This window comes from Myotis myotis, unplaced genomic scaffold (assembly GCF_014108235.1).
Source record: "Myotis myotis isolate mMyoMyo1 unplaced genomic scaffold, mMyoMyo1.p scaffold_m19_p_8, whole genome shotgun sequence".
Classification (NCBI taxonomy): Eukaryota; Metazoa; Chordata; class Mammalia; order Chiroptera; family Vespertilionidae; genus Myotis; species Myotis myotis.
Genome location: NW_023416390.1, coordinates 68,583,459 through 68,605,805, shown reverse-complemented (window position 1 = coordinate 68,605,805; position 22,347 = coordinate 68,583,459). Strand labels below are relative to the sequence as shown.

Sequence of the window (22,347 nt, the reverse complement as noted above, 5' to 3'; positions counted from 1 at the left end):
GTATAATGAAAGGAAGTTGCATGGTGGCATGGAAGAAGTAACAGGGGGACCTGATGGGGTCTGGAAGGTCAGGAACGCTTTAATGGAAAATGCCTGAAGTTTTAAATTAGAAGCTAGGGAAGAGCAGTGGTGACTGGAAGGACATGGTACATCCCAGGATCTGAAAGGACAGTGCTGGAGTGCAGAGTGAAAGCGGACCAGCGTGATGCAAGGGTGAGGGGGCAGGCAGGAACCAGACCATGTGGCCTGTGTCAGCCCTGTTAAGGGTTTGGGTTTTATTCTAAGAGAAACAGGAAGACATTGAAGGGTATTAAGCAAGGGGAATGGTTGGATGGAATTATGGATTATCTGCATTTTTAAATGACAAATCCAGCTATGGCGTGACAAGGATTGCAAAAGATAAAAGTTAAGGAATTGGTGATAGAGACTACAAGAGAAATGGCTAGATTTGAGAGATACTTCCGAAGTAAAATCACTAGTGTTGGGGAAGAACCGGGTGTGCCAAAGAGGATGAGGCTAAGATCCTCCTTCATGTTCAGGTTTTTCAAATTTGATGTACGGTAGGTGACATTCACCAAAGTAGAGCCACTGGAATGCTAAAAAGACTTGAAACTATAAGCTAATACTTTGGATCAAATAAAAGAGAACCGGGGAGCATTACACTTTGTAGACTATTAAACTAAGTGCTAAGGATCCTAAATACGGTGATCTCAAACTTTTCTCTTTTGCCACTGCAACTTCTGTTAATTTCAACAAGAGCAATGGTGTGATTCCAAGACCTATATGTCCTTCAAATATAGCTTTGGAATGTGCAATAGTGGATTAATAATTTATATCTTAAAATTTGGCTTAAATCTTTTCTTGGAATCTTGGAATCTTAAATCTTAAATATTTTTTTAGAAGAATAAGTCAGATCACTGTTCCACTGGTATACTCATGATGCTGTGGATGTTTCCCAAAACATACTTATTGGTGATGATTGCGATGGTGTCATTTAACTTGCACCATTAAGTCACTAGAAAGTATGAAGCAACTGCCAACTTGAACAAACTATCTGTCTTCGGTTTGGGCTAATCAAAATCACTTCAGATCTATCAAAATCTTTTGTTTTGAAGGGCAAGAAAAAGATAAAGGGGGAAAAATGGTGGATCCAGATGAACCTGTTTTGAACAACTTAACGGATTTGGCCAATGGCTGACTTCTTTTTCAGCACTCTGGCGGTAGAAAGTAATGCAATAGCTCTCTTCTGAACCCAGATCTACTCAAATGTTAAATGTTCAAGACGTGACTTATTTCAAGAGCACTGTCCCATTTAAAGGTCCTTAGTCCTAGTAGATATGATAGATGTACATTTAACATCCTAATTTTATCTTGATATTTCAGCAACTATTTGAATTATCTGGCTATTTTTACATGAATTTTGATTTGCACATGAATGTTTCCATCAGAAATGCAATCAAATGCAAATTAATTTGGATTTGCATTAATAGCTTTTTGGCTTAAAAGGGAGGGAAATTCTGATTTTTCTGGATAGGCAAACTAAACTGCATTTAGATACATCACTGGTGTTTGGAGAGGCAATTCACTTGCTAGATCAAATTTGGCCATGCTAGACTTCTATGTCAAGTGACATGGAGACAAAAAACATGAAATCATGTGCTTTCTTTAAGGATCATCTTTGATTATCTTTGTATCATGATTGAGGATGTTGCCTAGCAATTAGGCTCTCAAAAATCATTTATGGACTATATGTGGAATAAATTATGTCCTTAACACTAATCTTGATGTAGAAGTCTTCCAGTCAAAAGAAGCATAAGATAAGATACCTATAGTTGAGCTAGAAACTTAGGCCTACTATTCAAACAATTGTAGAACAATTATGTGATAAACTGTAGTGGCCATCATAAATACTTGCAAGAGTTCATTCGATAGGGCCCACATAAGTATTCAAAAAGAGTTTCATGAGGAAGATAGCACTCAATCATTTATTCTATTTGCTCCATCAGGACTTTGCTTCATGTGGTATAGGTATGCGAGTTATGTATCTCAACATCTAGAGTCATTTAAGTGGGCTAGACCCTAGCCTTCCATGAACTACGTATAATCATCATGGATATAATGTGGGTTTTTCCTGCCTCACGCCACAACACTCCCCTTTGCCTGGGAACGGTTCCCCATTTTCCCTGTTGCCAAGCCTTATGATACCCATGGCAGCTGCCATGTTATTATTGCATGATCCTGCTCCCCTAGTCACAGTGAATTAAGCTGCACGTGAAGTGGACTAATCTGAATTGAGGCATTCAACAGACCACATGGTCCAGGGGTAGCCTGGACCAATCCCTTCCCTATGATTTTAGGACTTTGTTCCAAAGAGAGCATCAAAGAAGTTTATTCCCCACAAGTGACTATAGCTATAAGAGGTACAACAAAGGAATTCATATATCCCATGTAGAATAAGATTTATGAAGAGAGAGGATGACGCAGGTAAACAGAGAGAAGTAGAGACAAACAGCAGGTCCAGACAGGACATTCTTAGCTGTATTTGTTTCGGAGGTCAAGGTGTACCTCTTCTCCCAAGAGCTCTGTGGTCAACCTCCCTAGATTCTGTGACCCGGGACATTCCCTTTTCTAACCTTAGGCCTGAGTGTTTAGTCTCTGAGACCCTAAAGCACCCTAACTGCTATAGTAGAACAATGATGAGATTACATTTTTGTTATTCTCAACATTGTTGGTAGAGATGACGTTTTGATTCAATTTGAAGTTTGCAGTTTTGGTTTCTGTAAAGATTTTGGAATACTGTATAGTGGACACAGGAATGAGGTAGAAAATTGGCTAAAAAGTTATAGAATTCCCCACTGCATTTTTCTAGTCTAAAATCAACCTCATTTTCCTTTTTTTTTTTATTTTTTAATCCCCTTCACTCCTTGGTCTCCTAGGAAGAACTGCCAAAACACACTGACAAAGGATATTTGCATGGTATTTATGATCAAACCATAATAAAATTCGCAAGAAGCCTCAAGTAATTTCTTCCCAAACCTTCTCCAGAGATTTTGTATTTAGTCCTAAAATTTACCCTAATGTCTTGCAAATATCTCCACTTTCCTGAAGGTCAAGTAAACTTTCTCTGTCTAAAAAAAGAATTTCATTAATTAAAAATGTTTCCTCATAGCCACGCATATTTTATTATGGTTAGGTTAAATTTCTAGGTGTCTACAAGTGAAAAAGCCTCAAATTTCTTGTAAATATGATTGTCTCTCTCTCACTAATGTTGCTTATCAATAACACTTTGATAAATGCCTTTATGTCTAGCTTACGATAAAGATTGTTATTTTTATTTTTTAAATATACTTTTAGAGAGAGATAGAAATATCAATGATGAGAATCATTGATTAGCTGCCTCCTGCACACCTCCTACTGGGGATCGAGCCTGCAACCCAGGCATATGCCCTGACTGGGAATTGAACCATGACCTCCTGGTTCGTAGGTCAATGCCCAGCCACTGAGTCACACTGGCTAGCTGAGATTGATATTGTTAGATAATAGTAGTTATCACTATGGACTGATTTTAGAAGTTATTGATTAAAAAACAGGCAATATTGTTCTGGCCAGTGTGGGTCAATGGTTAAAGTGTCAGCCCACACACCAAAGGGTCACAGGTTTGATTCCTGTTCAAGGGCACATACCTGGGTTGCAGGTTTGATCCACAGCCCTAGTTGGTCAGGGCCCATGCAGGAGGTAACCAACTGATGTGTCTCTCTCACATCAAAGTTTCTCTCTCTCTCTCTCTCTCTGTCACCGTCCCACTCTTGCAAACCAATGGAAAAAATATCCTCGAGTGAGGACAAAATAATAACAACGATAATAAAATAAATAAAACAGGCAATGTTAACAGAACTCTAAATAAAAGAGATATATTGGTCTTCAAATCAGTCACACACACACACACACACACACACACACACACCCATAATTGAGTTGTTTTAAGATACTTTCTCAAAAATTCTTAAAAGTGAATTTTACTTAGTGTTTACAAAGTAGTTAAATTATGAGACTTAATCCTTCTCCTTTTCTGTTTTCCTCTCTTTACTTTTATTGCCTCAACATTTATTTTCATTATTTGTAACAAGTATGGGTTCATGTAGGAAGACAGGTACTCTATTATCACTTGACTAGTACTCAGCATGTTTTTAATTTTCATTAGAAATTGAAGAAATATATTTGAATATTATGCTAAGCCATTTTAATAAACATCAAAATGAATAAACAATTCTTCTGGAAAGGAAAATATCTTGGAGGCTCTAGAAGAGCTGAAGCAAGTATATGTAAAAGCCTGAGTGGAATCATTCATCCATCCCCGTGTTTAATAACTGTTTATTGAGTGAGTACTAATGCCAGAGTGTGGTTGGGGTAGGATGCAATCATGTTGATTAATAATTTTTGCCTAGTTCTGTGACTCTTATATGTAGAGACACTTACATAAAATGTTTGTGAACCATCAACATATAGACATATAAATGCATATATGTATTGCTGGGGATAATATCTATATACATGTGTATGGATACTTCCTCTGTATGATGCAGAAATGATATATAATCTGGCGTTCACTCACTTCATATATCCAAGCGAAGGGACCAGAAGAAACTATCACAAATGTAGGTAACTATTCATCATCTTTTTGAAAACTTGTCTGTTTACTAACAACATTTCACGTGATTAGAAACTATTTTTAATGTAGTCATGTGTACTGAATTTTTTAGGAAGAAGCCCATGTTCAGCATTTGTTGAGGAATAAAAACTCTCACGCTGCTTGGTTTAAGTTGACTAACTAATGGAGTATAAGTATTTCATCATAAAAAAAAAACAGACACACGCACGTGTGCCTTTCTGCAGAAGGCTCCCAATATGCATATTGGGGCCAGACATCTAAAAACAACCGTGAGGGCCGAGGGTGATCTTGTTCTCACTACAGAGCTTCGGGGCAGACCACCAGAGCCTCCGACTGCTGCAGAGGTGTGTGTAAAGCCAGGGAAGGCTCATCAAAAGCGGCAGAGTTTTCTTCTCTTCTTGGGAATTCGTACAGGGTCTGGGCTGCTCTCTCCATGCCTGCTCTGACATGGCTTTCTCGGGGGAACACGTGATCTGATGCCAATGAGAGTCCCACGTGCAAGAGCTTTAGGAGAGAGAGTTGCAGAAGGAGCGGGGAGACAGGAATCCGTACTACTCTGCAGGATCAAATATCTCCCCCAACACCAGGAAGTAGCCCAGCCAGGGACAGAGTCTAATTTTAAAGTTAGCTTTATATCAGGGGCTTGTGAATGTCAAGATGGAGAGACAACTAACCCTGAGACAGTTGCGATTGCTATGTATCCTACAGACACCATGCCTTTAAAAAAAATTCCCAGTTAGATAATATGTATTATCTTTCACAATACTGTAGAATCTAAAAATTTGGAATTGGTATATTACCAAAAGGACTCATAGGCTATTTTATTATATTTTAAGGAGGTTTATAAAAGTAAGATGTTTTTGCCCAGCAATTCCGTGAGCTTTTCATGCTACACAACATGTACGGATGCTAAGGCAATGTTTCAAAATGGTGTCTCCAGGCTGGAAGCATGAGTATTACCTGGGAACCTGTTCGAAATGCAGTTGCTTAGGCTCGAACTCCGACCTATGAAATCAGCAATCTGTGTTTTAACAAGTCTGTCAGCGGATTCTGACACTCACCCAGTTTAAGAATCACTCCTCTGGGAATTCAGTCCTCTGACTCACATGGCTCAACAGGCATTCAGTAACATGGTTTTGTGAAACAGTACGAAACTGCTCCTACGTCAGGTAGCCTTCCCGACTGTTTCACCCCGAGCGCACACCCTAGGCCTGCAGTGACTGAATATCATCTGCATATCTCAATTTTCGAACTCATATCACCTTGATATCTGTTGTTTACATGTCTGTGAGCTGGCAGAGGCATGGATCATGTCTTATGCAGATTTTATTACTAGGTCCCTGTCCGGTGCCCAGCACACAGCGAATGCTCAATAACTCAATGATTAGACCAGGTTCTGGGTCACTGGACTCCTCATAGTGGCTCAGCTGCTTATTGTTTTTATATCCTCACCTGCAAAATGAACCAGTATATGCTTTCTGGGGTATCCTTGAAGTTCCAGAATTTCATAATTTCACTTAATTAATCACCCTAATCCAGTGGTTGGCAAACTGTGGCTTGGGAGCCACATGCGGCTCTTTGGCCCCTTGAGTGTGGCTCTTCCACAAAATACCGACTTCTGCGCATGGGCCACGAAGTTTCAATCGCACTGTACATGCACGCCCGCACGTGGTATTTTGTGGAAGAGCCACACTCAAGGGGCCAAAGAGCCGCATGTGGCTCACAAGCCGCAGTTTGACAACCACGGTCCTAATCAATTTGCTCTTTTTTTTTTTTTTTTTTTTTTTTTTGCCATATTCTTCTAGATTAAAAACTCAAACAAACCCAGCTTTCTGATGGAGGACCCACATCCACAGATTTAGAAACTATATTTTGGAACCGCCTGGACACTACAGACGATGCCACAAGGAACACAGTGCTTATTGAGTATTTGCTGAATGAAAGAGGGAGACACTCAAAAAGCTTGGGATGTCAGTTCTTTTATGTGGGAATCCTTGCTGTGAAGTTAGCTGCTTCTAATCACAAACAAAGCGAATAAAACCACAGCATTCACCAGCCAGGAAGTGACAGGCTCTTCTTGGTGTACACTGATTATAGTCTGAACATGACCCTCCCGTCCAACCTGCCAAGGGCTCCTTCTGTTTTCCCTGCTTGGAGCCTCTCTTTTCTCTACTTTATTTTTGAAAACTCTTTGTAGGAAATTAACTTAAAAATTAAAACGATAATTTGCATGACATATCTGACTTAGATGATAAAACTCTTCCATCATATAACAATGTGATCGTTATCATACAAAAGAAGAAAATGACATGCTTTATATTAATATGACCCCCTGTTAAGTATGTAGGTACTAAATTGAATTATCTAATAATCTGATCTTGCACAATTGGTTAACACTATACATCCACTCGAGCCTTGCTCAGAAATACCTCACGATCAAAATTGTGTGGTTTCTGTTACCCATATACGAAAGCTAGCCAATTAAAAAGTTTAAATTTAATCTCCATGTAAGAGTAATAAGAGGACTTGGAACTTTTTAAACCAAGATGATAATAAAGGTACAGAAAATGTCTTACTCTTTCCCCCACTTTCTCTGTGTTAATGAAATGACTCAGAATTCGTGCGTAAGGAGGCTTAACTGCTTGCTAGCCTGCTAACCTCACCATTAATATTACCAATTGAGGAGAGTTGGCCCATAACGCTTCTTGCTCAAGCAAGATTTTGCATCTAGATCTAGATCTGTACTCAGGATTCAATTTTTCAGTAGAGACCTGGAAAGACTCTGTAAACCTGGACAGAGTTCGTGTTTCTATGTGATACTTTAGGGCTCAAATCCCTGACCCCAGCCCTTCCCATTCTGGCTTATACTCTGCTATTATCATAGTGCATTTTTTGAGGTATAAGCAGGTCTGGCTACATCATTTGTGGGGCCTAGTGCAACATGTCAACAGCAAAGCAATGGGCCAAGAGCGAGGTCCTTCAAGCTCAGGGCCCCGTGACTATGCTCTCCTGGGTATGATATCATGAGGCAGGATCCCTGAGAACGACCCCTCCCACACCAACTATAGAAGCCCCGTGATTTTTGTTTCTTTGTCCCTGCTTTCTGGTAAAATGTTATTAGAAAGAGGGGTAGGGTGGCGTGGAGTCCAAAATTTCTAGTCGAATTTCCTCATTTACCAGATGACACAACTAAGGTACAGTGAGGTCCACAATTCATGCAAAGTGACACAAATGATTTCCAGAAGAGCTGGATGAAGAATTCATGTGTCCTCACTCTTAACCCATTAGTTTTCAACTATATTATAATAACTCATTATGAGGGAAAGAATGAGAGAACCCCATCTTTTTAGTTTCTCATCATGCCTAACTGCTTGGTTATGACCTGAATAGCTTCTAGATGCTGAAAAGTTCACTATGACATTATAAATAGTTCTAAACAACATTAAAACACCATGAAATTTGTATGGGGAAAGCAATGTAAATGCCAAATTCAATGTAAATAAAAGATTACATTTTAAATTTTTTTCTCTCTTTTTTTCATGTCCCTGCTTATTTCTTACTGGTTAATCCATGTTTCAGTCTATTGGGGCAAAACAAAAACATCATAAAAGTACTTCAAATTCACCATTTGAGATGCTTATTTAAAATTTCTATTTAATATTTAAGAATTGTAAATTTTCCTAATTTGGACTTTTCTTATTTTTAATCATGTTTCTAAAAGCACTCAATATAGAGTAAGTTCATGAAGCACCTTGCAAAGGTGAATTTGTATTAACTATTATGGTTCTAGTAAATAAAAATATCTCAAGTTTAGCTTAGGATTAGAGACTTTATTCACGGTTCATTTTGCTTTTCCATCTCGCGTATTACTTGTTTGTCCTTCCACATGCTTAATGATACCTTCCTCTATGCGTTCCACTTCTTCCAATGAATGAAACTGTGTCTTCCCTTGATAATTTCCCATCCCTCACAGCCTTGCCAACTGAGCTACTCCTGCTTTCATCTTTCTTCACACAAAGAGCAAAGAGGATGGGTCAACATGCTCCTTAATTCACACTACCCTTTCAAAGCAGTGTTCCTATTGTATTAATTTGTTCATCATCTATTTGTTTTTTCATTTATTCATTAATTCAACAAATAACCTGTTTATCAACCACCAAGGCTATGTGAACACTGTGCCTACTGAGAGGAACTACGGAGAAGAGTAAACTTAACCTCTACCCTCAAAAAGCCTCCAATCTCTAGTCGTATTTTTTGAAGTTTAAGTCATCCATTTCTCCATTATGTTTTATAACACTATCTATATAGATCTGGTAAAATGACACTCATCCTAGTATTATATTTACCCCAGGCCACCATTATTGTCATTTTGGAAAACTTCATTACTCAAAAGATAGTCCATGGGGAATCCTGGCTTCATAGTGCTTTGACTTTCTCTAGTTCAGCAACATGGATGGCCATACCTTGGTACTAGGCTAACCCTGGGACAATTCCGTCTCTATAAACCAAAACTTGACACTTTCAATCTCTGATTTCAACTGTTTGTCCTTTCCCATCATTGCATTCCTCATTCCCTGAAACAGGTACTTCATTGTGATAATCAGGCCCTGACAAATCCTCCAGTCTATTTCACCCATTCTGATTTTATACTTGTCTCAGTTCACCTTGGAGCCTGAAATCACTTCCATCCCTATCTTCTATTCTTACATTCTTACCTGACAAATTAAAATCTAGCTCACTTTCCCTGCCCCTACAGTATCCAAAGTGTCTAAAGAAGCTTTAATAATTGTATTGACTTATTTCAGTCTATGTTATCAAAATAGGATACTCTTTTATGATGATAATTGAATCTCCATAAATTGTCCACAGCAACTACTCTACATTTTCACTCCTCAATATTCCAACCCTCTCTCATTCCCTTACTGTCTGTCAACTGATGAGTTCTTTTCCTACTTACTACAAAGAATGCAACTCATGTGATGTGAATTCCCTAAACTACCTTAAGTTCAACCAAAAAAATCTGCCACTACTCTTCCTTTCTTTTTAAATTGTATTGCTAAACATGTGTCTCTTCCCATAGCCAAGGCTACCTTCTAGAGCTATTCCCTCACAGCTCTTCTGATAACCTACTTCATCTTTCACCCAGTCTCACATTTTCAGCCTTTCCTTCTTGCTCTCATTTGCAGAGGCATGTTCAGCAAGCCTTTGTCCTGAAGAGAATCTTCCCTAAAATTTACAACCTCCTGTCTTCATGTCCCCAATAACTGATCTTATACTCTGTCAGAAGCTCTTTGCAATATGGAACACTTTTCACCTGAACCTATATAGCTTGTTGTGTTTCAAATAAACATCTTAATCCATATATTATTAAAATAATTAATAAGAATGGCTAGCAATGATTACACATTTAGTATGTCTAACATTGTGCTAAATAGTTTACACACATTTCTTATTCATCCACCATTGTTTTATTCACCCAATTGAATGTAAATCCTTAATGACAGTGATTATTCATTGTATCTTTCATGATGCCTAACAAAATGCCTTGCACCTAGTAGGGTCTTCCTAAGTGACTAGTAATCTGAGTTGTTAATGAGGATACACTTATTTATAAATGTTGCCTTTCTGAATTTGAATCTGATTAACATCGGAAAGATGTAAGTTTCCTTGTGAAAATAGATGCTTTGTCTTACGTGTTAAAACATACAATTTCTTTCATTTTTAGTTTTTTCTATTGACACTGTAAGATTATTCATTCCTTAAGGACTGGAATTAGATTTTCTATTTCCTTAAAGTTTCTTTCTTAAGCCTCAGTTCAAATTCTGCACTAAAAAACTGAACAAAATACTCTGACTGAAGAGAATGAATGTAAGTATTTTAGCGGTTATTAACAAGTGACAAATATTTTATTCTTTGTTTATTGACTGTTATAAAGGACAGGAAGGAAAAAATATGATTCCTGAGCTAATCAGTTGACCAAGTAAAAGAAAATCTCTGATAGCTTTCATCATCATTATATACAATCATTATAAAGACTACCAAAACCTCTTCCACATTTAAAAAAGGGATGCTAGTTAAAGATGATGTCAGATAGAAAATTAAGCTATTCCTTCTTAATCTTCATATTTTAACCTCAAATGCATTGTGAGGACAGTGAAAAGAAACTTGTACTAAAACTTGTCTGAGTAGTTTTCCAAGATGTCAAAGGAATGTAATTAGCAAAGGCTCTTAAAATGGACTGGTTAGTCCTTCCACTCTAAATTTGTTAAATATTGTATTTTTGTTTTCTAGAGAAGGAGTCTGTGAGGAGCCAATGTGAAGGGAGAAAACAGTTCAGAATGCATTTGCAGTATTTCTTAATGAATAATGTAGTTTACATCTTACTTGTACATGCAAACAGGCAAAAACAAAACAGGTGAGCGTAGTATATGGTAGGCTTTGTATTAAGTACTTTAAAAATGCTCTGCCACTTAATCCCTACAATGAGACTTCGTACACAGGGAATCATTATTTCCACTTCAGTGATGTAGTAATGAAGGCTTATTATATATTCAAGTTTATGTAACTAGTAATTGGTAGAGACAAAATTCAAATGTAGTTTATCTGACTCTAAAATCTGAAGCACCCCAAAACAACATTTGCCTTTCATATGTAAAAGCAGGTATACATTATTCTTAAAATATTGGAGGCACATTTAATGACTATATCTAGAGTCAATATATATGGTTACTTCTTGGACAATAATTCGCTTGCATTATGTAAGATTAAGAACGGAGACCTAAATTGGCTTTGCCCGGTTTCTAGATGCAAGGTGTTTTTCCTTTCCCAGCAAAGGAAGCAGCGGCGCAGGTGGTTATTAATAGCCCTTTATAACTAGAGTAGTAGATTGTCTGAGTAAATATAACTTTCACACTTTCAAAGAGGAAACAACAGGGGCCTATTTGGGTCTTGATATGCACGTGAAACCGCATTAATGCTAATGATCACCATGTACCTACTATAGATCCTTGTTACTACTAGCTCTCAGGCAAACTCATGTTTATAATGCTCCTAGGTTTTTCCAGTTCTCTAATCTTCTTGGAAAACAGTTTTTTCACACACTCTTAAAACTTCTACATCATAATTTCATTCTGAATTTGAGTCTGATTAACATCGGAAAGATGTAAGATTCCTTGTGAAAATATATGCTTTGTCTTATGTGTTAAAACATACAATTTCTTTCATTTTAAAAATATTAAAACAAATATAGAAACATTAAATGAAATGTGGGAAATTATTAATATACATCAGAGTTTGCAATGTTTTATGTTGTAATAAGTCAATTTTGCTATGCTGCTAATCTAACTTTGTTGTCAAAAGTAGTGATACCTTAGGTCAGGGATCCTCAAACTTTTTAAACAGGGGGCCAGTTCACTGTCCCTCAGACCGTTGGAGGCTCCAGACTATAGTTTAAAAAAAACTATGAACAAATTCCTATGAACACTGCACATATCTTATTTTGAAGTAAAAAAACAAAACGGGAACAAATACAATATTTGTATTTGCATGTGGCCCTCGGGCCGTAGTTTGAGGACCCCTGCCTTAGGTCTTAGGACAGTGGTTCTCAACCTTGGCTGCACATTAGATTCACCTGGGAATCTTTTTAAAATCCTGATTTCTGGGCCTCATCCTCCGGAAATTCTGTTTCTTTGTTACTAATGTTGTGGCCTCACCCCATAACAAAGAAACAGAATTTCTGGAGGATGAGGCCCAGAAATCAAGATTTTAAAAAGATTCCCAGGTGATTCTAATGTGCAGCCAAGGTTGAGAACCACTGCCCTAGGATGTTGTCCTTTGCCTTTAACAACTTGCCTTTAGGAACTAAAATCCTGGTTTCACCCTGAAGATGCTGGACGTAGTCCCTGCCACAGGGAATGCTTTCCCTGCTGGGGCTTCCTTCCCAGAGTCCATTTCTTCTCCACCAATTACTTGTTTATTCATTTATTCGTTTTATCAGTCATAATGTGTACCATGTGTATTCACTGCTATACTGGGCACTTTGAGGAAAACAGGGAATAGTTTCCTTCTTAAAGCAAATATTTTGAGGGGCACTTTTAAGATATGTATATATATATATATATACACACACATACACATATATACACATACACACACACACATATATACATATATACATATATACATATATACATATACACATATATACATACATACATATATACATACATACATATATACATACATACATATATACACATATACATATATAATGTATTTAATCACCTCAGCAATCAATCCTATGAGGTAGGTATCATTATAATCTACCTCCACTTTACAGCTGAAGAATTGCTTTATCCTCATGAAATTAAGTAGGTGAAAGAGGTGCAAACAATATAAAGAGGAACAATGCAGTATGCTCAAATTAGTCATGTGCACCTGAGGGTGGTGGGGTTTCAGAGAGGAAGAGATTGGTGTGGTTTGGGTGTTCAAGGATGACCACATGAAGGAAATGGGATGTGAGATGGCCCTGAAGGATGGGGACAATTTGGATGACTGGAGGGAAAGGGAGAGAGAGATTATCGTGTCAAGGAAAAGCATGGGCAGAGATTCAGGTTGGCCAAAATGTGATTCTTTCCAGATACTACCGAGGATTTGGTCTGATAAGAATGAAACATTATTGGTATGAAATGGATGGCACTTAATACCAGAGAAGAATGTGGATTTTGCCTGATAGGTACTAAGGTGCAATTAAGGATGCTAAGAAGGAGATTTAGACAATGAGAAAAGAATTATTGGAAAAATGTGAACTGAGAAATAGAGGAGTGCATGAAGGCTAGAGAGCAATCAAATGTAACGGAGTCTTTGTTGTTTGGGAGACTAGAATAATGATGAAACTGTCTGGTTAGTGATTTCAGGGGAGGGGTCAAAAGATGTCAACTTGAAAAGGTGAAAGGGAAAGCAAGTGTTGTTTGTCTCTCATTTGCACCCTCATTTCTTCAAAACTTCTGACCTAGACCATCCCAGGAATTATGGTGATAAAGCAACCAAAACCCCATACCATTCCTGTCCTCAAGTAGCTTACAATTTAGTGGGGAGAAACATACCTGCAGGTGACTAAATATAATATGACAGAGAATGAAATAGATTCTATAAGAAGCCTCTCAAAGGAATGAATGGTTAATCCTGAGTTGGAGATGATGAGATGGAGATGGTGGAGATGGCCTTTAAGAGGGTGTGTGATGCTGTTAGGCTAAGAAAGCTTTCAGGCTAAGAAAGAACAATGGCTTCCTAGGTTGAAGGAAAACCATGAGCAAAAGCAAAGGGGTATAAATAGTAAGCAGCCTTCCCGAGCTGGGGTATATTCTGGGCAGTGGTGTTAAAGGCAAGATGGAGTTAGATCATGGAGGTGCCAACTCAGCTCAAAAGCCTCCTCATTCTGAAACCAATGGAGAACCATTCAAGGTTGAGTCTGAAATGGAATGGGGGATGAGTTACAATTATCCATCTGCCCTAAGTGTCAGAAAAACAACTCCTAACTTACTTTGCTAGGGTGAAGAATGTATTAAAGAAACTAGGAATTGAAAACAGGGGGCCCAGTTAGCAAGATATTATAATACTCAAATGAAAGATGAGGATTTAAAATGATACAAGTGATGTATGACAGTGTGACAGTAGAATTCATAGTGTTTAATGACTAATCAAAGTAGGTAAATGTCAAAGATGATGCCATCGTTTTTAGCAGCATCAGCTCCTCAGAGTGGTGGGAACCCTTTTGAGGCAAAAGGATATGTCTGGTGACTTAGATTTATTTCCAAATCTGCCATCAGTTAGCTATGTGGCATGTTTTTTTTTTTCTAGTTTCCTCAACTATCAAATTACAGTTAAGGAATTGTTCTGGAGTGTAACTTTTAATTTTAGAATGCTGTGATTCAATTCAACTAAACCTTCCCACTTCTTCTTACAGATTTAAACTCAGCAGAATATATTTTGAAGGAAATGCTTTCAGATTCTAAAAGACGATTTTATTCATATAAAGTTAAACTTTACTATTTAGTAGAATTGTAAAATTGAGGAAGAACTTCAGAGGTCTTGTCTTTACGTTTAGTTAGGAATGAATTTTGTGTGATGAGCATTCAGAGAGAAATATTAGAGACATTGTCTTTGTCGTCCCTCTAAAAGTTATTCCAGTTAATAACAATTTTTTATCAGAAAAATTGCTTAACTTTTTTTGTTTGTTTTGTTAATCCTCACTCGAGGATATTTTTTTCCCATTGATTTTTAGACAGAGCGGGAGGGAGGAGGAGAGACACAGGTAGAGAAACATCGATATGAGAGAGAAACATCGATATGAGAGAGATACAACACATCGATTGGTTGCCTCCTGTACGTGCCCGAACAGGGGCCAAGGGTCGAGCCTGCAACCAAGGTACACGTGTCCTTGACCAGAATCGAACCTGGGACCCTTCAGTCAGGGGGCCGACACTCTAACCACTGAGCCAAAAAGGTTAGGGAAACTTTTTAAAAATGTGTACATATTCTAGTGTCTACTGGCTCTGCTTTGATTAGAAAAGAAAAATGGAATCTGATGTTAAACAGTTCTATATTCATTCATTAATAAAAAACATTTATTTAGAGCCTATTAGTTTTAAGGCACACTTATAGACAATGTGGTAGCCTAAGAAACAATCCAGGCTTTTAGAGTTTGCAATCTAATTTGGAAAAGACAACATATTAATTAACAACACACTACAGCCTCTATGGAAAGGTTAGCTGATTTGTTCTATAAGAGTTCATTGAGGAAGATACCAGTTAAGTTGGGATGGCTAGAGGTCAGTGGGATCCTCATCAGAAGGACTTGGGTGAAGAGAAATATGTGGTTCATTAATAAGTAATTTCAACCAGAAAACATGTCTTATTTCAATTTCCCATGTATTTAGCATCTAAAAAGATGCTAGAGAGAAGAAATAGAAACTTATAGTTGGGAAGAGATATATATTCATTCTCTAACAGGGCTGAGTTATAAACTGAGGATCAGCAGTAAATTCCCAATTACCAAGTTGATTGTATTTGCTCAACATTCTTTCACAATTGTAGTTATTTGAACCTTTTGATTGAATTGACCATTCTCTCCCCTTTGAAACTTTCTTTCTTTGCCTTCTGAATATTTCATATTTTTTCTCTCTTAAAATCTTTTTCTTTCAATGAATTTGACTTTTCTTTCTACCCATCAGGAACCCTGGCCTCAGCTTTCTACTTGTTTCAATAAACACACTCTCAATTGTAAGTCTCATCGTCCCAAAATATTAAATACTATCTGAATATATTTTCATGACTCTCAAGTATCTATAGCCAGCCCTGATTTCCTGGGTTTCAATTCTTCATTTCCAATGGACATTCTCTTTTCTTCTTGTATATTTGTCTAATCTTTATATGAAAATATTTGTGTCTAAAAACCAGCTCAAGGTCTTCTCCCCAAAATTGGATCTTTTTTTCTGTTTATCTAGAAATAGCAAGTATTACCATATTCTAAACACACAAAGTGTAATCTTGAAGCTATTTTGACTCCATCACTAAGAGAATCAATGGGTCCGTAAGAGGTCATGTTGCTAATTTCATCATTGTCACCACCCTAGGACAAGCTTTTTATCACTTTACACCTGAATGACTACAGTGACTTCTAGTTGGTTTTTCCCCCCAAAGAAATCATGGTAGTTTAACATGACCCAAACTTGTGTTTGTTGCTTTGTGTTCTCCATCAGCTGGCTTCAACTTAAAATGTTCACTTCATTTCCCATGAATTGCCTCCTAGGACCTGGCCAATCCTTTTCCTAGTCCCTGAATAAATATCTCAGTTTCCTTCATTGACTAACATACTCCTCCTTTGCTAGAAAGCTCTTCCTCACTCCTCTATGACTATGGAAAATGTATTTAGTTCAAGTTTCAGCACCATCATAAAACCTTTTCTAAATACTAACACGATGGGATTTCTCTTACTTCCGTAATTTGAAATAATTATGGTTCTTGACATTTGTTGCATATTTATCACATATTTTCACTTACTGTTCATTATTATTTTTTGAGTGTAAGCCTCATCTTCCATATTAAATAATAACCATGTCTTGGACTACCTGACCCGTCTTCTACCACACATACCCACAACAGTGAACATAGAGAAGACAGTCAATGGATACTTATTGATTTATTTATTGACTGAATACATATAAACTATAAGGAGTAGCAAGCAGTATGAGAAAAGGCATCTTAAAGGTAGATGAAAGAACATTCAAAATTGATTTTTAAATCTTCTGAATAGAAACATTTTTTATTAATTTCCCTTTAAACTTTAAGTGTGTAAAACAGCCAGTAAATTGTCACTTTGTGGAATAAATTTACTTTTGTGACACTTCAACTGCCTATAAAGGTAATAAAATTAGCATTTATTTATGCTTGAAGTTGAAATTTAATATTTATTTTTAAAAGAAACATGAATCCATATTTGATCTCATGAGTTGGGACATTGTAGAAAGTATCTTATTTATGGTATTTATTATGATGCTTTTATATAAAGTTATTTTTTCATGTTTCTATTTTACATGGTGAGGGTACCCCTGCAACAGAGACTATTAAAACTAGAAACACTCTTAAGAAGCAACTAGTTCAATCTATTTATTTTTCAGGTGTAGAGAGTGAATTCCAAAGAGGGTAACTGACTTGCCCTAGGTCAGAAGCTAGTTACTTCCAGGGCTGTACCTAAATATTAGGATTCTATACATGTTCCAAAATCCCATATTGTGCAGTTTTATTTTTGTAGCTAGATTTTCATTATTTTTCTTATTTTATACCCAAGAAAGTGAATTACTACCTTGTACCTTATTAATGAAAGCATTCTAAATAGAAGCACAGCCTGAGCGGTTTATTATGATGTTCATCAACGTAAGAGAAATATGAATATAACCGTAATTACTCACACTTCTAAAACTTCATAAAACCGTAACTTTTTTTCGATTGGTGAGTTGAGTGGAAGTCATTATGTGATTTTATTTTACTTTTTGGTGTTGTGTTGGAAGAGAGCCTGAATACTGGGCACTATGCTAATATTTGTAATGGTAGTGTGAAGGGCTGTTTGAAACACCAACAGTAATTAGCCTTATTCAGGAAAAGAGGTAAACACAGCGAGTCTATGTAAATTTGCACTGGTGCCGTGAGAATGTGAGAGAAGATGCTGTTGGGGGACAGAACATGGACTTTGTCTGGAGACTCCATCCTGCAGCAGGAGCCCAGGAAAACAAAATACCACTGACTACCTGCCCACTGTCCTTTTTTTTTTAGCTCCACTAAAAAGAATTAAAACTGTCAGTTTTTCTTTATAAAACCTTTGCTTAGACAATATTATTTGGAAGGGTTAGAGGGCACTGAGCATTAAAAGTAAAGACAGAATAAAGAGAAACTCAAATGATCAATTTCTGTGAGGGATGTTCATGGAAATTTGGTTTATCTTTCTGAAAAAAACAACACATTTGCCGAAACCGGTTTGGCTCAGTGGATAGAGCGTCGGCCTGCGGACTGAAAGGTCCCGGGTTCGATTCCGGCAAGGGCATGTACCTGGGTTGCGGGCACATCCCCAGTGGGAGGTGTGCAGGAGGCAGCTGATCGATGTTTCTCTCTCATCGATGTTTCTAACTCTCTATCTCTCTCCCTTCCTCTCTGTAAAAAATCAATAAAATATATTTAAAAAATTAAAAAAAAAAAAAAAAAAAAAAAAAAAAAACAACACATTTTACAAACAAAATTACACTGTATCATTTGAATCCTGAATGACAAATAGCAAGTGGTGCCTAGATGAGGCATATTATATTCTGATTTTAAAATCATTTGTGCAATCTTTTAAAGTAAAAATTACTTACAGAAATTTGCCAAACTCATGATTTGAAAGGGTTTAGTCATCCACTTCACCTTTCTCAATGTTCACAGGAAAATGAAGGGTTTAAGATATATTTGCTGAATAAAATGCCAAAATATAGAGAGTTCTAATTTGCAACAAAACAGGAGACGTGTAATGTCTAACTTGATTGTGAAATCATGGAATTACAGATGGAAGGGTCAGTGTTTCTTTCCCCGAGTCGCTAGATCCATATGACAGTGCAAATGTGAGCTTGGTGCGGTCAGCTTCACTTACCTGTACCATTGTTAATTGTGGTCTGGATCATGGCTTCCGGCCCCATAGTGTCATAGTCTTCCTTCATTTCTTCTGTGGGGGAAAATTATCTTTAGCATTTGAAAATTGTAAAAAGGCTTACTATACTAAGCATGCCAACCACAGGAACAAGGAAGAGTCTTTGAAAGGAAACAGAGAAAAGGCTTGTTGTAAACCTCTAAACAATAGCTTTGTTCAAGCAATTGAATGAATCCAATAGTGCTAGCTGCACAAGAACTTATTTACTTTAAGCATTACTGCAAGCTGTGAAAAACAGAGGTGCTTATTTGGGGCAAATGAAGGGCTTTTCTTCTGGTGGCAGTTCTAGTGACAAACAGGGGGAAAGATATTATTTTTTCAATAAGAGTCAAAAGCAACTAGTATTTGTACTTACAAAGAGCCATGCTAGCTGCTATGCCTCTAGTAACCCTGGATGGTTTGAGGCAAGTCAGAATTTCTTATTTTATTTTCATACTTGTCTCCCCTTTGTATGGCACTAACCTACGCATGCATATTTTTTTTTAAATCTAATTCTACATATCAAAACTCGAAATGCCCAGTTTATAAGACAAGCATTGAAAACACCTGTTTCACTGTTTTATAAAACCTTCAAAAGCATGCTTCCTTCCCCAACCCCTCTGCAAATATCTCCTTTCCTTATTTATGCCCCAGGAGATAATCAGAGTCATTTTCTCAGGAAAACATACAGATAGAACAACAGCTCAATGTTCTGATGAAGATGAAGATATGTAAAATTAAAGTTGAAGACGCGTACCTGATAAAAGGCCATTTCCTAAAATGGCAATATTTTTTAATAGGAAGAGTGTAAAAAACAGGAGGATTCTTGACTTTTCTGCCTATCAAATTGTAGTTTATGTGAGAGGTCAGAGAAGGACAGTGGCCAGTTCAAAATCCTCCAAATACGTAAATGAAACATGGACTTTTAAAAAAATGGTATCTTAACAACAACAGCACTAATGAGAACCAAACATGATCCAGTATAAATATTTCCCAGTGGTAATTATTGTACTTAAAACAAGAGAAACTTTATAAACGGGTCTCTGAGTTCCCGAATTTATTCTAATCATCCTTTGCTCATCACATTTTAGTCGCAATCATTTGATAAAAGAACAAGTTCTAGCAAATGTTACGGCAACATCAGAATAGATGTTTTACAGTTAGTGACCTGCAGCTTGTCTGTTTCTGGTTTCAGAACTGAAAAATCATGGGCTTGATAGGTAAAATAAATAGATGCTAATTTAATGCCACTGAACATATAACAGTCAGAACATTTGAGTGGTATTTGTTTAAACTGTACAACCACTTTAAATTTATTCTTGGACCTGGATTTGTCTCTTATTGAAGGTCTATTTTCACAGAGACATTTTGCATAAACCATGTAGAAGTTCAGTATATAGCAAAATTGTATTGTCAATTGTAATAATTGATCGGTTGAAAGGCTCCCTCGTCTGATATTTTTTATCAGTCTCTGCAAGGAATGAAATTAAGGTATTTCTCAGAAGTTCAGCACTAGATATAAATATAGCTTAGCTTTTGTGTCTTTCTTCCTCGTTCTTCTCATGTGATTTCTGGTAGCTAAGAGTCAGAAGTATCATAAGTTTTCCATCTGAGAGATCAAGTCACTGAGGGGAAAACAGTTAACAGCATTTTTTTTTTTGCATAATAGTGGTAATGTTCAAGATTTCTGCTGCACTTCCTTCCTCATTGTCATTTTCTTATGAAAAAGTAAAGAGAAGTTACAGTAGGTGGTTGCTTCCCAAATTATTAAATGCTGGGTGTACAAATGTGTAGTCGGCAATTTGTGTCTACTGGACTCTGCAGTAACTTTAGCTTTACCCTCTTTTATCAAAGATGGTGCAATTGCAATGGTGTCACTTTTTACCTAGAATGTACTTTGCTTCGATTTGCTGAGCACCAACCTATCCTTTTTAAATTCCAAGCTCAATTTATTAAAATGAAACACTATGCCTTTCCAGGTATGTATTTGAAACACTATGTATCTGCCTATTTAATTAAGTTTCACGTGACCCAGACTCAGGAAAGAAAAAAAAGTAATTCTGAGGTTAGGAATATCCCCTCTGAATTAATGGCAGTCCTGGCTGTCTTTCCGCCTCATGCCTAACCTTAAACATTTTCCAAGACACCTCTGACTCAGCACACTGTGTCTGAAACCACATAGTATATTTATTTTTAAAACACTTGTAAAAGTTTGCATTTTCCAGTCACCCTTGGGATGAAGGTTTGTAAAAATAAAGGGCACTTTCTTCCTGAAGATGAAGAATCCTTGAATAAGCAGAAAGAGGCCAAGATGCAGGTGATTTATTTAAGTCTGTGTCAGTGATAATGATGTCATGGTTTCCAGCACACTGTGTCCACCCCATTGTGGGACAAAAGAATGTCAAGGACAATTCTAAACACAAAACTCTGATTGTGCTGGAACCGGAAAGGCACAGTAAGAACTCCACTGCGCTCTTCAGCTCAAAACCTGCATCCTGCAGACAAAGGACAGGGAGCCAGGGAACAGGAGCAAGGGAGAGGGGCTTATCTCAGAGTGAAGCTATGTGCTGAGGTAGGACGGTAGACAGCCAGGCACCAGGGATAAAACACTACTAAATAAAACAGCAACAGAATTAGAGTTATTGTCTGTAGTGTGCGTTTTGAACAATAAATAAAAAAAATATTTTATCAGAAGAAAAATGTGTTATCTAAGAGTCAGGATAAACAATGAGTAGCTTTTTAAGACCAATTTCTTTTCATTAGACATCAAGGCACCACTTTTGGAACAATAAAAAAAAAAAAGGACAATAAATCATGACTAATCATTAGAAATAGACAGGTAATAGCCGGGTAACTTTCTGGGTCCAAATAGCCCAATGAGATTAGGGATTTACATTTTATTTAATTATTGTGACTCCAGAATGCTAGTTTATTTACCATAAAGGTAAGAGAAAAGAACAGCCTGTTCATTTGTATCTCAGGCAACATTAACCACAGGTGCTAACAGGGTTTGTAAGGCATTCATATGGATTGTGGTATATTAAAACATTTAGAATCATGATCCATGACCAGCACAGAAAAGCTGCCATGGTCACACACTACTACAGCTTGACATTGGTGTTTGGGCTGTTTTTCAATTACCAATCTTAATTTTTTTACATTAAACTTTTTTTTTTTTAGAAGTTTGGAGCGGCACATTTGTTATATCATTATTAATTATTCCTTTAAGGGTGGAAATTCGAGTAATTGGTCCTTACCCTTGATTTCTAGATATTAAAATTTAAAGCATCAGAACATTCATTCTTATAGCCCTGCATATCTAGTTCATTAACAAATATGAATAGCGAACACCAGCTCATTTAAATAGTATGTCTTACATGAGTTCTCGCCACACTCTTTTTCTGTCACACTGCTCCCAAGAATCATTGGCTCTTATTATACATGTAAATGGCTATCATAAAAATAA

The 22,347-nt window shown here is 37.0% G+C and overlaps 1 protein-coding gene across 8 annotated transcripts in view; it reads right to left on the bottom strand.

Moving 5' to 3' along the window:
- The window catches only part of ZEB2 (zinc finger E-box binding homeobox 2), a 131,592-nt gene that overhangs the window by 17,666 nt on the left and 91,579 nt on the right, over window positions 1-22,347 (bottom strand). For 6 of the 8 annotated variants that reach the window (XM_036320074.1, XM_036320081.1, XM_036320078.1 and 3 more), the window contains one exon: window positions 18,846-18,917. The exons of the other annotated variants lie outside the window; for them this stretch is intronic. In XM_036320074.1, coding sequence (XP_036175967.1) covers window positions 18,846-18,917 — 72 coding nt within the window. The remainder of the gene's footprint in view (window positions 1-18,845; window positions 18,918-22,347) is intronic. 8 annotated transcript variants of the gene reach the window in all.